This window comes from Oncorhynchus tshawytscha, linkage group LG18 (assembly GCF_018296145.1).
Source record: "Oncorhynchus tshawytscha isolate Ot180627B linkage group LG18, Otsh_v2.0, whole genome shotgun sequence".
Lineage (NCBI taxonomy): Eukaryota > Metazoa > Chordata > Actinopteri > Salmoniformes > Salmonidae > Oncorhynchus > Oncorhynchus tshawytscha.
In genome coordinates this window covers 10,237,509-10,255,077 of record NC_056446.1, presented here as the reverse complement: position 1 = coordinate 10,255,077, position 17,569 = coordinate 10,237,509, and the positions used below count along the sequence as shown (strand labels likewise).

Sequence of the window (17,569 nt, the reverse complement as noted above, 5' to 3'; positions counted from 1 at the left end):
AGCCAAAACAAATCTCACCAATCCTACACGACCGCCACTAAAGGCTTGGAAGATGACAATCATAACGACTTCCATCAAACCCACTTAAAAGCACAGCTCACGTCGTTATGTTTCAGCGAAATGCTTCATTTTTCTTTCAAGTTTTGATTCAGAGTGCTTTTTGATGCCTTTCAGATGGAGGACTAAACAGGCCGTGCTGACGAACCGTTAAAAGCAGCGGGTGTCCCTCCTATTGCCTCTGACCACAGAAGATCTTGCGTCATTTATCCGTTGCTTTCCTGACGATTGTGGCTACACATTGAACCCCCGCCGTGCGTCGCCACCGAGCAAGTCATCAACTACGGCCAAGCATTTCGACTTGAACAATGTACCTGGTCGTCTTTTGAGTTTGATATGACTCTAAACGCTAGGTCAGACACATGAATGTCATTGTGTCCTCCAACTTGGTTAATGTGACATAGGCTGTGTCCTCCACTATAACACTTTTGGCCACAGTTGACTATAATGAATACGGTGTCATTTGGGACGTAGGAAGTTCATATCAGGGCATTAATGTACTGCTGGGTGATGTGCCTGTTCTCTAACCGATGGATATTCCTCTGAGGGCAAAAATGTGCTTGAAGTCTTGCCACCTTTGCTCTTTGCTCGGTCCGACCATTCATTACATGTCCACTTTCCAAGAAAATGAATTTACCGCTCATAAGCCCCCCTCTCTCTCTCTCTCTCTCTTTTTAAAAAAATCAATAGGAGAACATAAAGGCCACCTTCGAAACCAAGTGGATGTAATGAACAACAGCGCCATAGCAACCACATTCCCAGTGGGCACACAAACAATCCAGACAGCATTCACGAAAGAGCATTCTGCCCCTAGAGAGAAACACACAGATCTCGTATTAAACAAGGTTTTCTAGATGTCATACAATATATTCACAATACTACACATGACCTTAATCTGACAATGACTAGGTGGAGACAGGTGTGTAAAGGGCATGAGAAGCATTCACCAGCTCACAATCGACGTCCTCATCGATCACGGAGAGAAACAGCAAGTGCAGAAATAACAGGCGCACGACTTTGAGCTGGTAGCCAACCGAAATCTGCCAGGGCCTCCCTCTGAGAGAGACCTTGCTCAGATCGAGCAGAGCAGAGTTGTGTGGAGTTTGGGACCGGAGCCCAACAAGCCACGAAACAAAAGGAGAGGTGTCAAAGGAAGTTGAAAGGGATTTGAACCGAGCTGAACTGAGCTGCCAGAGAGGAACTCAGCAGGCCTGTCTGTCTGTGCAAAACCAGAGAGGGGAAAACATGTTTTGTCTTTTATCCAGGGCACGCAGGGTAGCAGGCGATGTCTATGAAGCGACTGAAAGAGGAGTAGGACTCAAGCAGCGTATCATCACTCTCATCAACACTACTGACTGACTGTGGGGCCCAGCTGCACCAAAAACAAGCAGAGGATGAGGAAGTGGTCTGGGGTTGAAGTCTTGTGTGGTTGGCCGAGAATTCACACGTTTCGTCTCGTGTTGAAATTCAACATGAATACTACTCTGGGGTGTGCCGCTGTTCAGGTGCTGGTTGAGTTTCACACGTATGACTGTCAACAACAGACCACAAGACACTGTCACAGGAAATGAGTACGTCCACCGAAAATGTTGCGGGTGCATCTTGGGTCGGGCCGAGAATACATGGGGGACACATGACGTGACATAGGGCCTACATAGTAGCTACACAGGACAGATCTAGGGTGTACACAAGGAGAGAACATGGATTTGAACGGGTTTCAGGGTACACAAAGTGACCGCCATACCACATAAAGCACCCTCCTAAATAGCAACTTTTCCCGACATCAACTTCTTCAACCCGCTATCAACTTCATCGCTTGCGACAAGGAGTATCTCAAACCCTCACCGGAGAGGACCACCTCGATCAGGTCTCCCTCATGGATGTCCTCCGCTGACGACAGCCTCTGCAGGATGTTCTCCGAAGTCAGGTCATGGCGGAACAGAAGGATCTTGTCGTACATGCCAAAGAATCCACACTCCGGGAACTGGGGAGAAGAAGAAGAGCAAGAGCTATTACAGGTGTGTTTAGTTCACACGACGTGTCACTGTGACATATCTATCAGGGGTTTGGGACCAAAATAATTCATTTTGGTTTCCGAGCAGAACCCCTATTTATTTTGTTCTGTTCCAGTAAAGTAAAGTTCAGTAAAGTTCTGAAACGGTTCAAGCCCCCTCAAAAAGTAACGGTTCATATAGTTTGTTTTTGTACCCGGTGGAAATCAACCTCGTTTTTTGACATCTACCTCATTCATTTGCTCCACCAACTCGTGCGGATAGAGCAGCTTGCTATGGAACGGGTAAGCTACTTGTTCACATGTTTGATGGACAGATAAGTGCAGGCGCGAGATGCAACTGACATTTCACAGGTGGGGAGAGAGCCCGGTGTAGACATGGAGTGGGCTTGGCTTGAAGCACTGAGCATCATGACATGAAGTGAATTGGAATGGGTTTAGGCTATTACTATTACAACTGTATTACAGAGTTATATAATAGACATTGGGAATATTTGTGGACCAAAAAAAGAAGCGTTATTAACCGGTTCTCAAGATCTGAAAATAACGGTTCCATTCTGGAACACTAGAGATCACTTTCGTTCCCAGCTCTGTTTGCGCTACACATTTTTTTGGGGTTCTCTTTCGGTTTTCGCTTCTGTTCCCTGCACTGGTTCCAACCCCTAGTATGTATGACTCAGGCCTGAGATTCTCCATTAAAAGTACTTTTTAGTCCAGGATTAGATTAAAGCATATGAAGGCATTCCAATTTGACATAACCTTTCGGGGGGGGGATTATGGATGGGGCCCTTGTAGGCCTACACCACCAGCAAGAAACGAGTGAAGAGCAGTTTGCATGGAGTGTGTGTGCAGCAGCCAGCCAGGCAGCACAGAGAGAGTGACAGCAGGAAATTGAACCCACAGGCTCCGGAGCTGCAGCAATTAATCTCCTCTAGTCATGAATTATGCCTGTGGTCCTGTCACCGACACCCTGCTGCCATTAGCCGTCCGTCCTGCTCTGTCTCCCCTACGCTACAGCCCAAAACAATATGACACCCAACTGACAAGGCCCATAACACATTCCGGACCCAAACAATCTGCCAGCAGCCACTGACCTGATGTGCTAGCTAGTACGCCGCATTCCAAGCAGCTTGTCACTGACACTATCCTACTACAACACACCACACCGCAAGCCAACCGACCCAGTTCAATCCAACAGCATACAGAGGAAATCAGAAGCAATATGCCACCACTTGACATACTGAACTACTGACTACAAGGCACTGTGACCCCCGAATCATACATCGCCGTAAAATATGCATATGCAGGCCTCCGTCAAGTAGTTGCCCACGAAGAAAAAAAACACATAGGCCTGTGTATGTCGCCACGCAATCGGCTGCTTCGTGCCTTTCAGGGTCCATTTCCGGTTGACCTCCACTTATAGTAAAAATCTATCTGTAGAAAAGTATTGAAGGCAAATAAAATGTGTATATGTAAAAGCCAGTGTCATTTATATTTCAGGAAAAACTTTATCGCCACATCAACAACAGATAGCCATCCACCCAGAAGACAGGAAGCTGTATCTGTAGGAGTCTAAATCTGACAGTTAATCTGACTCCACCATCCGCAATACTGTACATGCAAATCAGACCAACCCCAACAAGACAAACAAGGAAGTGAGCTGCCCTTTGTCTATCCTATCAGAATGAAGTATTGAGGTCTCCTATTGGATGGAGCCTGCAGGGAATAATGTAAATCTGACGGGCAACAGGGTGGATGACTGACTGTTTATGGTTGATCCCTCAACGTGATACGCTCCCCACGTATTTTATGTCAGACATAGGGCCAAACCTCATGTTAGCCTTAAGGATCAAGTAAATCTAATCGTGATTCAATATTATGCAATTGAAAGATTATTACCGTGGGCCAATAAAGGCAACCGAAATCTCAGGATCTATCTAATCAGACCCATGAGACGATTGGTGGTCATAAGGTGCATCACGACATGACATCGTTTTTATGTTGGTGCCATTGAAAAAACCCCACAAAGAAACACACGTACTCGCGTAGCATGCATCAATCTGTCTGCAAATCCACACACTGTACCCGCCACAACCATCAACAACTGTTCGGTTCTTCGACTCACATAAGGAAGTAAGGAATGAGCACCACACAGACACTGTACATTATATAATAGAAATCAAGAGCTTCCGCTGCTTCGTTTAACGTCTCCATTGTCAACAGTGGCCCCACTGTCTGTTTGGTGAACACAATCTTATAGAGTGTGACTAAGCAGCAATAGCTCAGCGGCGATGACGTGAACTCACGTGGAAACAGCTGATCCCGTCTTTGTGCCAACCCACTATTAACCCGAGATGAACTCTTGCATGCACACGATCCCCTCATCCACACTCTCTCGATGTATTATCACACTGTCAGCAGTCTTTAAAAAACTCGTATTGCGGCGGGCCAAATCACAGGGTCGCGCAGAGTGTCTTGTTAGTCTCAAACAAATCCACTTTGAAACAAAAGTATACACCTCACACACACTGTTAAGGGCTTCGGGGAAGAATAAAAAAGAAAATACACCTGTTCCATGTCAGACATAGAGCTGAAATGTATTACATTTTGGTTTGCATCCTAATATGACACCTTATATACGTCAAAGAAGATTGAAATATAACAAAACCGTTTGACATAGAAACACCGGATTTAGGTCATTTAAAAAAAAAACTAATGTTTATTCATTATAAAATAATGACAAATATGAATAACATTCCACCCATGAGGCCACCCATGAGGCTACTAGTCATTTGACTGCAGAAAAGCGCTACAGAGGGTTTCCTAACGACCGTCTACTCAGTCCGCCATGCCAGTAAGACGTTTTATTTAACAGGATTGAACCACTGAGGAGAGACAGAGGTCTGGGTCATGTCTTTAACCCTCACCTTCATCCTCCACCTCGTCCCCAAGCTGACCCCCGCTCTGCTCGGCTACCCAGGAACCACAGTCAGAGCAGACCAGACTGAGCAGCAGCGCGGGCCTCGTCCCCGTGCAAGGATGCCTGCGTTATATAAATCCATCTAAACAGCTGGGCTTCACCGCCCCGTCCCATCGTACTACCTCTAATCGCTACAGCACTCATATGCCATTATCTGAGCCCATTGACTAAGTAAGTCTCTATCGAGGGCAAATTATCTGACTCCAAGGGTGGAAGTAGCGCAGGTTCACGTCAGAACATCCGGAGCAGAGAAGGCGATGCCTCGTATCGTTTAGGGTCAGGTTTGTAATTTCTCTGTGTTACAATACTCTAAAAGAGTCCCCTCTCTCAAAAGCACTTTGGTCTTTGGTCAGGTTGGGGTACTTTGTGTTACAGAGGTTGCGAAAGAGAATGCGCCGGCTTGTCAGTATCAGTCATCTGTAAAAAATAATAATAAATAATAATTTAAAAAAATCCTACACCGCAAAGCCAAGCCTGCATGTGTGCTAAATCAGGGTCTCGTATAGTGTTTCTTGGTAGTCTTAAACAAATATACTTTTAAACAAAAAGCTACACCGCGCACACACATTGAAATACATTCCATGTTGAGTTTGCATCCCAATAGTACAATATATATTCATATACACCACATAAGACTGAAATATAACAAAACCGTTTGACATTGAAACACCGATTTTTTTCTTATGTTGATTCATTATGAAATGATGAAACAATATTAATAACATTCCACCCATGAGGCCATTCGAGGGTGATTTGGTCATTTGACTGCAGGGGAAAGGAATACGTATGATGAGTGTGTGAGGGGATGTATATTTCCTGCTGTGTGTACATATCGTGCGGAAGATACTGCAAATGCAGAACCGGCTGAAGTTGCAACAGAGCCTTGGGAAATCGGTGTGCATAAATAGGACACCACAGAACATTGGCCGCCATTTTCTGTTAGTTTACAATTCCCAACGATTCTACGTGTTGAAAGAATCGCCACCGTACCACTGACCGTACTGTACTGTACCGCTGACGTTTGTTATGTCTTGTTCTTTAAAGTCTGAAAAAGACACGGCCGTTTTACCCCCTTATTATAAGCCAACCTCTTATCAAGCCTTTAATACTCGACCAATCAGTGTGCTGGGTGAGCAGAGAGGCTCTGGATAGGGCAGCCCAATAGGAAACAGAAAGGTAAACAGCTATTTGCTTGTTTTTCTGCACCCTACCGATCTGTCACCTCACTAGAACACTTAGCATAGAACAACAGGAAGTAGGGCTGAGTGGGCCAAGGTCGCCATAACGTCCAGAGCCCCGTCGTCAAGCAGTGGGCCTCGTTCATTTGGATGGCCAAGGCGAAATGAAGAATTACGAGGGACACTCCCCTTTTTTTTGTTATTTTGAAGGGGGAAAAATATTGTTTTTTTGTCTCTCAGTGCCAGAACATCTTCAATCACCATTACAGCAATTTACTTCTGAAGCTGAATTGAATTTGAAAATGAACCTCAATGTATCAGTGGTCATGAAACTAGGTGGTCAGCTTGACTATATCCAACCATGTAACCGTGCTACTGCTAAACAAAGCCTTTATCTATTCACGTCGACTACAAAGGTAGACAGGCGGTATTCATTGCTATTTTATCATAGCACATGATGGTCGTGAATGCAGTAGTAACCACTAAGATACATGGTACTAACCCAACTCTGGTGCTTTGAGCCAGGTTTTTTTAATACAATGGACACTTTTATAAGAGGCAGATCAAATCCAATCTATGTACTCGTAAAAAAAAAAAACACACACGGCCACATTCAAACAATCCCCCGACCCAGACAAACAGAGAGGCTTAGGCTATGTACTACACTACTTTAGACCGGGGCCCATAGGTATAGTGCGACACATAGGGAATATGTCGCCATTTGGGATGCAGACAGTGGCCTTTATCTCCATTGGTTTTACCTGTGATCATGAACAGAGTTAGCATTAGGCTAGTACCATCTGTCTGCATAACAATGCCAACCGTTAAGGCTCACTGCGGACACACGTACTGTTCGAATGTACACAACTGCTCTTGTCTATCATCACGAGAACATCTTGTGTCTTGAGCTACCTTCATTTAACATGACACTAACATGACCTCTAGCCCCTGAGAGAGGGTGTGTGTGTGTGTGTATACAGTATGTGTGTGTGTGTGTGTGTGTGCGTGCATATACAGTATGTGTGTGTGTGTGTGTGTGTGTGTGTGTATACACAGTATGTGTGTCATTCACACAAAGCTTTCAGGCATGTGAGCATTACATAAAACTTTATGCTGTTAACATCGGGAGTCCGTCCCAATACCATTACAGCTGGAGTTTACAGTAACTGTTCAATGTTTCCAGATTTCTTTGGCCTTATAATTAATTACAACATGAGTGAAATACTTTTACTTCCATTAAGTATGTTAAAAAAATAAGCTGTTCTGTGTTGGAATGGGGTGGGCGTATCCCAACAACAGAATGGTGTGGGCGTATCCCAACAACAGAATGGTGTGGGCGTATCCCAACAACAGAATGGGGTGGGCGTATCCCAACAACAGAATGGTGTGGGCGTATCCCAACAACAGAATGGGGTGGGCGTATCCCAACAACAGAATGGTGTGGGCGTATAACGGTCATTCAAAATATTTATGCGAGTAGACCGCTGATTGGCCTTCTCATCCTCCTCTGACATCATCCTCTACGAGGAAATAGCAAACATTTTTGAAACCGTCTGTTTGAGATACGTTTAAGGTGGTGGGGGGGCAGCACGAAGAAACACGACTGTCAAAACAGAAGGTCACTATGTCAATGCAATGTGTATGAGGATGGTAGTGAGAGAGTGGTGTGGTGTGTGTGTGTGTATGCATGAGGATGGTAGTGAGAGAGTGGTGTGGTGTGTGTATGCATGAGGATGGTACGGCTATAGGATGAGTCAACAACGTTATTTGGATGTGAGTTAACAAAATCGGAACATTTACCAGTGAGATTTTCACTGGAAAGTTACTTTAACAGCCAGCTGTGCATTCCCATCTTTATGACCATCAGTTACCCTCATATTGTACACTATACATACAGGACACAGCTCATATTTATCACAGTCATCTAACGTTTATTCATCCAGGGTTGTCTCACTCAATCAGATGTCATCTACTCTGCAAGAGAACCCTGATCCTGGAGGGCAGCACGAAGAACTCTCAAGTTATCTCAGTCTTAGCAACTCGGACTAAATCGTGTAGATGAAGATTTGTGCAGGAAAGTGAGTCAAGCACACATATTCCAAGATCATATGGGATTCAGATCTCAACCAATAAGACAGGTATGAAGCGTGCTAATTCATTTCAGAATTTCCGAATGTCTACTGTAGGTAGAGCAAACCATTTGCCATGCATAGCCTAAAATATTATTGTTACCAAGTTACAAACCACATGTTCCTATGCAGAGGAAGTGCTGTAGTTTCTAGGAGGTACATAGCGCTGAGTCTTCACAGCTCAACAACTGAGAGATACAAGTGTTGTTTTGATTCTCTCAAAGGCTCTTTGTGGAACAGAGGCAGGGAGTTTGTGCATTCCATTCTTCTGTTCTGAAATGGTAGCCATGAACCAGAAATGGAAGAACATTGTCTTGTACTTACTCTTCCATTTGGTCTTACTATTATTTCTGATCTGTGATGGTCTCATAAATTAGAAACAAACAACACACACATGAACACACACACACAGAACAACACACACTCCATCGCAATCATACAAAAACCACCCATCTGAGAACACCACCAGCAGCCAGCCCTCAGAGAGGCAGACTGAGAGTTCACCCAATCATTTCGAGATGGTTGGATGTGTAGAGAATATGTAAACACACTGACTGCAGATTCTGACTTTGGCTGTGTCCCAAATGGCTTCCTGTTCCCTTTATAGTGCACTACGTTTGAACCGGGGCCCATGAGGCTCTGAGTGTATGTGGGAGTCTGAGTGGTAGCGCTCAGAAAATGCTTCGATAAAAAATGCCATGGTTTAACTCGCTGCTGATAATTTCACACTGCATGGTGGACTGACTGTGTATAAAGAGGGTCCATATAAGACCAATGATTTGACTGTGTTTTAGCTCTAATCCATGACCTGTTTATGACTCTCGCCAGCATTCTTTTCACATGACAGAGCTCTTCCTGTGCCCTTCTTGCCCCCTTAAGGGAGGGGACTGTGTGTGTGTGTGTGTGTGTGTGTGTGTGTGTGTGTGTGTGTGTGTGTGTGTGTGTGTGTGTGTGTGTGTACTCATGCGTGTGCTGATGTGTGTGTGCGCTGATATGTGTGACTGCAGAAAATGTCGTATCCCTATGTAATTTATCTACAAAGGCTTCAATTCATGTCCTTAATCAGAGCCTTTGAAGGCTCAATAGAAACCAACAGTCCCCCCATCTTCCACGTTCGTTTCCTTCACCCATCTCACATTCTGAGACATAAAGATGCATTCATACAGCTCTTAGCAACTACTACCTTAATAGTGGTTCCCTTCTGTCACGCTTCATTCTTAGCCATCAGTAGTCATGGTTGTGACTCAGGATGTCACTGCTATGTCAGAGCAAGGCAGGCAGGCACTTTAGCCCACTGAGCCATACACACACCATACACAGAGCCACACAGAGTTCAGACCAGGGGAGGAGACGGGGCACACACAGACCGGTCACATCCACAGAAACTCACCCTACACCCTCTCCTCCAGCGGATATTAGTTCTCATCCCCCCCTTTCCACAGAGCAGAGGAGGAAGAGAAACAATCTATTCATCACCAGGGAGTTCTTTGGAACATAACTGCATGTCTACGTCCCAAATGGCACCCTATTCCCTACACAGTGCACTACTTTTAACCAGGGCCCATAGGATGATGGTCAAAAGTAGTGCACTATGTAGGGAACACGGTGGCATTTGGGAACAAGCCAGGAGAGTGATGGTGCTACGTGAATAGTTACGTTGCTATAAAAACACCACAAAAAAAAATCCCGCTGTGGTTTTAATAGGAGTCACAGACAGAGATCAAGTGTCTTTGAAAATGTCTCTAAAAATGCAAATCTGTCAGCTCCTAAAACATCAAACTGAGCAATGCACTTTCATTTGATATTACGTTTAGTTTGGACAATACCTTACGCTTCCTTGCTACCTGATTATTAGGATAGGTTAGTAAACAGTGCGAACACACACACACACACCACACACAGAGACAAGCAGTATCCCAGGAAATGACTCCAGCAGGTCAGTATGCGAGGCAAATAATGTCAACATGCAGACTGACATAATGCCAAATGTCAACACGTGTTGCAATACGTTCACTGCATATGATCAGGGAGGAGGACTGTGAACAATAAGGCACAAGAAGCAGTGCTGTGTCATGAATACAGTCACAGGTAAATGGCGTTGTTCTGCCTGACGCGATAGCGTTGGGTCAGTCAACCCATTTATCTGTGACTGTATTCATGATATAGCACTGCCTCGTGTGCCTTGTTGCTTTTATGAAATTGAAGAAATAATTAAATATTATTATTAAAAACATATTTTGTTAACCCTTCTTATGGCTGCAATCCCATTAACGGGATGATATGACAACAGCCAGTGAAATTGCAGGGCGCCAAATTCAAAACAACAGAAATCTCATAATTAAAATTCCTCAAACATACATGTATCTTATACCGTTTCAAAGGTAATCTTGTTGTTAATCCCACCACAGTGTCCGATTTCAAATATGCTTTACAGCGAAAGCACCACAAACGATTATGTTAGGTCATCGCCAAGCCACAAAATAAACACAGCCATTTTTCCAGCCAAAGATAGGAGTCACAAAAAGCACAAATAGAGATAAAATGAATCACTAACCTTTGATGATCTTCATCAGATGACACTCATAGGACTTCAACGTCCCGTTGGTAGGATATACGTGCTTTCAGTTCATGTCATTTATTTTCCAGCAATTGAACGTTGGCTAACATTACGGTTGGCAAGGGCAGAATAGCCAGTCGTCGCCTGATCCTCACAAGGCAACCCGATCTCTTTCCTCAAAATCTCAGTTTCTTTCTCAAGCAAATGACGGGGATGAAGGCCTGTTCGGATGTTCGGAGTATATCCTTCTCGTCCGACTCATTAAAGAAAAATTCTTAGTCCAATTCAAGGTGAGTAATCGCTGTTCTGATGTCCAGAAGCTCTTTTCGGTCATAAGAGACGGTAGCAGCAACATTATGTACGAAATAAGTTACAAACAGTGTAAAAAAACAAACAAAATAGCACAGTTGGTTAAGAGCCAATAAAAGAGCAGCCATCCTCTCTGGCGCCATCTTACAACAGGGACAGCTGACACAAGCTGCATTTTCATTTGTTTGAGCTTTTTTTCAATTGCCATTTATTTGGATATGTCCATGATGTTGATGCGTGATTTTGCCTAGCTCAGAAAAAGTTGCCTGGTCTGGTCTGGGTCTTGTCTGGGCGCTATTCACTCTCTGTGTCTCGTACAGAGACTCAAAAATCAAAAAAATTGTTTTGGAGGTAGAACAGGCTTATATTAACCCCCGCTATACCACACTAAATGCTGTTAAGATAAATGCGAGTTAAGATAAATACAAGAGATGATTCGGACAGCAACATGAACACGATTATTCTTATGGCGGTCCAGTGATCATTTTCAGATGGAACTGTTTAGCAGGCATAGTGTGCCAGTGACGGCCAACACACCATGGCTTGGTACGCTGCTTTTCCAATCAGCAACCATTATCCAAACAACAAGTTTTATAATGTTGTTTCTGTAATATCAGTGACATCACTGGCACGAACAGTTGCTGTGGATGCAGTTAAACAAACAACGTTCAATACCTACGGTGTCCGTATTAGGACAACCTCAGTCTCAGCAGGACTTGTTTCAACACCATAAATACCAGTGTAGTACAACGAACTGTCGATGTCTCATCTAGCGACAGATAGGTTCAGCCTTGATGCATCTATCCACTCTTACACCAAAGAGTATGTAATCACGAGTTAAGTAGGCTAAACTTATAGGTAGGGATGCAAATTAGACTTGAAAGCTTCAGTTGTCCCTGACTTTTTCAGCACATTCAGCGGCATGGAATAACCTTTTCGTCCCATTAGGATGACATCACACAAGATACAGCACTCTCCACTTCCTCCTCTTCACCAGAGAACACAGCAGATACATGATGCAGGTGAGGAACAATATAAGAGGTGGCTAGAAATCATCAACCCCTCCAGTTAGGAAATTACAATTACACTCTCCATTAACACGCTGCCTGCCAATGGACTGGAAATCACTTTAATGTAATAATCACTTAAAGCCTAGTGGATGAAACTCGGCTATTCTTAATGGGGATTGTATAATCGTGCCCTCGCCTGGCCACGGGGATAATCCCGTCCCAGTGCAGAACACCAGGGTTGCGTCCCAAATGGCGCCATATTCCCTGGTCACTATGATAACTTCCCTTTACCAGAGAAAACTATGTGAAAACAAACAAACTGAGTCCGCATCCTATATGACACTCTTTTCCCTAGATAGTGCACTACTTTTGACCAGAGAGCCCTATGGACCCTGGTCAAAAGTAGTGCACTATATGGGGAATAGGGTGCCATTTGGGATGTAACCCTGAAGATAACTCAGTCCCCCTGTCTGTCGACATTCACATTGGAAGACGTGCCGTTCTTCTCCCTGGATAACGCCACAACCCTGCTATGCGCACACTTATTTGTATTTTTTAAATTATTTTTTAAGAATAGACACCTTATGACATTTTTCATTACTTTTCATTCAAATATGAACATTTTCACTGCTGAATCTGGTGGTAGATTTGAAAACAACGAACGAACTACTTGGTTGTTCCGCGACAAATATGCTTCAAAGTCGTTACAGGGAGGGAGCCAAACATAAAACAGAAAGGATTGTAAAAACAGAACGTAAAAAAAGGCACGCAGGCTAAATGATTTAATTAGGGCTACAGCTGTGTAACCATTACTCACCGGCGTCTGACTGTGGATTACTGTGCAGTGAACCAAGGGCAATTCCACAGTAACGTTTCTTTGTTTTTTGTTCATGCCAAAACAAAAAGCGTTGATTTGAAAGTTTTTAAAAAACCATGCAACTCTATGCACAAGGACTACTTTGAACAATTTACACTGAACATTTGACAAAAACACATTTACTGGAAGAACTGTGCCGATGCAAAGTTTGATAACAGAATAGAATTTTGGTAAAATGTTAATGCGACCACGTTTTCCAAAAACTCTGTTACTCTGAATTACGCAGAAATAATGGGGTGTCAGCTATGACATGACACATTGAATTAGAAAAAAAAACTATTGTGGTTATTAAACTACAGTTAGTGAAGTGGATTTACATCCGGTAACAGAATTGTGGTAACAGAATTTCATCATGGGTCCCTGATCTGTACTACACAGAAATGGATAATTATGGACATGAATGTCCTTCTCTTCATGTTGATCTATCTAAATAGGTACACAAAGGAATAAATATGAGATATCCTCATTTGCATTTTTGGCTATTATTCTACAAACTGGCTATTATTTTAATGAGCTCCGCCCTCAAACAAAGACCAAATTTGGTTGCAACTCTGAACCAATCATAGAGGTCGATGTTTCACAAGTTTGGACATTAAAGTACAGCACGGTAGAGCTCAGTACAGCACAGCACAGCAGGGAACAGCAGTGTAGAGATGAGTAGAGGACAAAATCTGAACCAATCATGAACGTCTATGTTTAAGCCAAATCAAGACTGGACTAGACCAAAAATCGACATCCGTGGACGTTGAATTTAAAGCTGGTCTTGACCGTACCAAAGTTCAGTACAGTAGAGTACAGTGGAGTACAATTAAGTAGAGTATAGTTCAGTACAGTACAGTAGAGTTCAGTAGAGTAGAGTATAGTTTAGTACAATACAGTACAGTACAATACAGTACATTATAGAATACTCAACTCTAGTATACTAGTATACTTCTGCATTGTAATACAACTTTCTAACTCCGCCCATAACTTTTGGACTTTCCCAGAAGGCATGGAAAATTGAGTCATTTTTTGTTTTACAATTAACACATGACTCTTCCATTGTGCTGTAGAATTAGTGCATTTTGTATCTTGTATAATAAATTATAAACATACAGTTATACTGGATTAAGCATACATTTTCGTTAACTGTAATCTCGTTAGTTATGTTCCAACATTCCCTCCATCTTGTGCCAATATCAGTTCAAGTCCAATACGGTTTATATAGCTTATATGAATTAAATATTATCCTCTGACTCAAGATTGGTCTGATGTCCAAAATATTTCAAATCAAAATTTTGTGATATAAAATGTTTAAGTTGCATGTCTTTGAAAATATCTACATTGGTCAATTAAAGTTGTAATGTAAATAAATGTATTTCCTACTCCCAAGGCATTTATGGTTTATGGTTTCTATGCCTTTAGTTTTCCATGTGGACCAATTTATCCGTTAATTCTGGACAGCTATCCAAGGATTGTTCCATAAGGTTGTGTTTTTAGGGATTGATATTGGTTTCTTATCGAATACATTTCATTTTCTTAATTTACTGTGTCCTACTGTGCTTTCCACACTTGTGAAACGTAGTTGTCTATGATTGGTTAAGATCTGGTCCGATCCAAACTGGGACCAAATCTAAACCAATCATGAACGTCTATGTTTGGACCAAATCAAGCCCAGTACGGAACAAAAATCGACATCTGTGGACGTTGAAATGAAAGCTGAAAAACCAAAAACTATTTCTGTGGATAGGGTGGACTGACCAAATTTCATTTAGGAGAAAAAAATGGTTGTAAAATGTATATATACCTTAATTTAAAAAAAAAATAGACTCAGCTTTCATTTGACGCCAGATTTGACCTATGAATGTCACATGGGTCCTTTTAAATGGAAATGACATCAACCAGGAGAGTAGAGGAAGTCACACACTCAAACAGCTGCCTGCCAAAAAAACAGCAGCAAACACTGGGCTTCCAGAGGCTTACAATCAACCCCAGAGGGAGCGCATATACATCCCAGTGAGGCGAGATAAAGCTTTTAATTAAACTGCCTGTTGAGGCAATTTTGGGACAGTTTTTCCAATTCATAAGTCAAAAACCCAATATCTCCCTCCCTTTGCAGACGAGAAACTCTTGGAAAAACATGCCTCAAATGGTAGGTTAAACTGCGCACAGTATAATCAAATCTTAATTACTTTGCTCTCGGAAGGGATGATCACTTGCATTATGGTATAGGAAACGAGTATGTCATATCAGTTCATGTTTGTGTCCCAAATGGCACCCTATTCCCTACACAGTGCACCACTTTTGACCAGGGTGCCCATAGGCCTCTTGTCAAAAATAGTGTACTATGTAAGGAATAGGGTGCCATTCGGGACGTAGCAATTGACATTAAACACTTAGGGGAGAGTCACATTCAGAGAAGGTTATATTAAGGCTGATCACATGCACAGGGATAACTCTCCCTTAAGCAAAGCTGACCAATGACGGATCATACATCTGGCTGTTCTATTGACCAGATGAGAGCCTTGGTCTCTGAGGCTGGTAAACTGCAGCCATATGCATTAGACTACTGTATCTCTCTCTATATCTTCCTATCTGTCTTGCTCTCGCACGCTCTCTGTCGCTCCCTCTTGCGCTCTCTCTCTCACTCTCGCTCCCTCATGTCTCTCTCTCTCTCTCTCTCTCTCTCTCTCTCTCTCTCAGGGAGAGATAAGGACAACAAAAGGCCTGGCTCGTCCTGTATAAAGCAATTGATTTAAAATAATATTATTTTCAGACCGGGAGGGGTTGATTCCACAATAGTGCCGTTGTCAGACTATGAGTCTAAAATAGTGAGGGCATTCTACAGTGGGAGATACTGTACATTAAGGCACACACACAGTGCATACAGTGTACTGCCATTAAGTGTAGGTCAAATCACAGTCAAGCTTCCGGGCATGGCGTAGCCTATTGGACTTAAGCAAGCAAACTTAAGCAAAACAGATCATATGAAAAGTGATGCACTGTTATCAATTAAAAGCATCAGCAAGACACACACCACATCACTGTTCTGTTCCTCATCGGCCGGGTCAATGTTTGTCCCTCCAACCCTCACAATGAGCTTGACATTGACGCCAGTCAAATCCTATGTTCTCCTTCCTCATGTGGGAAGCTATCAGTAAGCCAAACTGATATTTCCTCGTATGAGGTGGTGAGGCCAGCAGGGTTGTTACAATTAAACCTAAAGGACAAAACAGACCGCACCAACAAACTGTTATAAGCAGAGGGAGGCTGTCCTATCGGCGTCTGACCACATAATATTGCGGACATGATTTTCTGATCATATCCCGATGATTCTACATGTTGACTCGAACCATTCGTCAACACCAGCAGGTGATCTACTGTGCAAGGTTCGTTACGGTGTGTCTTTTCCTTTAGGGCCCTGTTTCAGAGGGCTGAACAGAATCCACATACTGTAGATTTCCTATTGGACAATCAGTAGGCATCTCCACGTCCTAGTTCCGTACTGGACAGACCCCGCTGTATCAGTATGATTCACAATAAGAAGCACAGAGATGTTGACAGCCAGCTACGCCTTAGGGAATGTTAAACTGAATACATAGTGCATACATTGGCTACTGAGACAACTAAGATAACACAATTCTATTTCAGAGTGTTTGAGTCGACTACTCAGAAACACGCTTTTGCATAACTCCAAAGGTCCTTGGCTATTTTTACACTGTATTGTACTGAAGATTATTCCTGTTTCTTTTCGCAGTGAGGGACAAAAGGCTTTCATCGTAGACAAAACGGCACTGTCTGACAGGGACTTTCTGAAAAGAGACCAGATACAGTTGAAGTCGGAAGTTTACATACACTTAGGTTGGAGTCATTAAAACTCGTTTTTCAACCGCTCCACAAATGTCTTGTTAACAAACTATAGTTTTGGCAAGTCGGTTAGGACATCTACTTTGTGCGTGACACAAGTAACCTTTCCAACAATTGTTTACAGACAGATTATTTCACTGTATCACAATTCTAGTGGGTCAGACGTTTACAGACACTAAGTTGACTGTGCCTTTAAACAGCTTGGAAAATTCTAGAAAATTATGTAATGGCTTTAGAAGCTTCTGATAGGCTAATTGACATCATTTGAGTTAATTAGAGGTGTACCTGTAGATGTATTTCAAGGCCTACCTTCAAACTCAGTGCCTCTTTGTTTGACATCATGGGAAAATCAAAAGAAATCAGCCAAGACCTCAGAAAAAAAATAGTAGAATCTGGTTCATTCTTGGGAGCAATTTCCTAACTCCTGAAGGTACCACGTTCATCTGTACAAACAATAGTACGAAAGTATAAACACTATGTGATCACGCAGCCATCATACCGCTCAGGAAGGAGACCCATTCTGTCTCCTAGAGATGAACACACTTTGGTGTGAAAAGTACAAATCAATCCCAGAACAACAGCAAAGGACATTGTGAAGATGCTGGAGGAAACAGG

General features: G+C 42.9%; 1 protein-coding gene across 2 annotated transcripts in view; it reads right to left on the bottom strand.

The window, feature by feature from the left end:
* The window catches only part of LOC112217468 (serine/threonine-protein kinase D3), a 54,535-nt gene that overhangs the window by 26,903 nt on the left and 10,063 nt on the right, over positions 1-17,569 (bottom strand). The window contains exon 3 of one of the 2 annotated variants that reach the window (XM_042300634.1): positions 1,903-2,041. In XM_042300634.1, the coding sequence (XP_042156568.1) occupies positions 1,903-2,041 (139 nt within the window). Of the gene's footprint in view, positions 1-205; positions 1,395-1,902; positions 2,042-17,569 lie in introns of those variants that run through there. The other variant, XM_042300635.1, reaches the window with a different exon arrangement.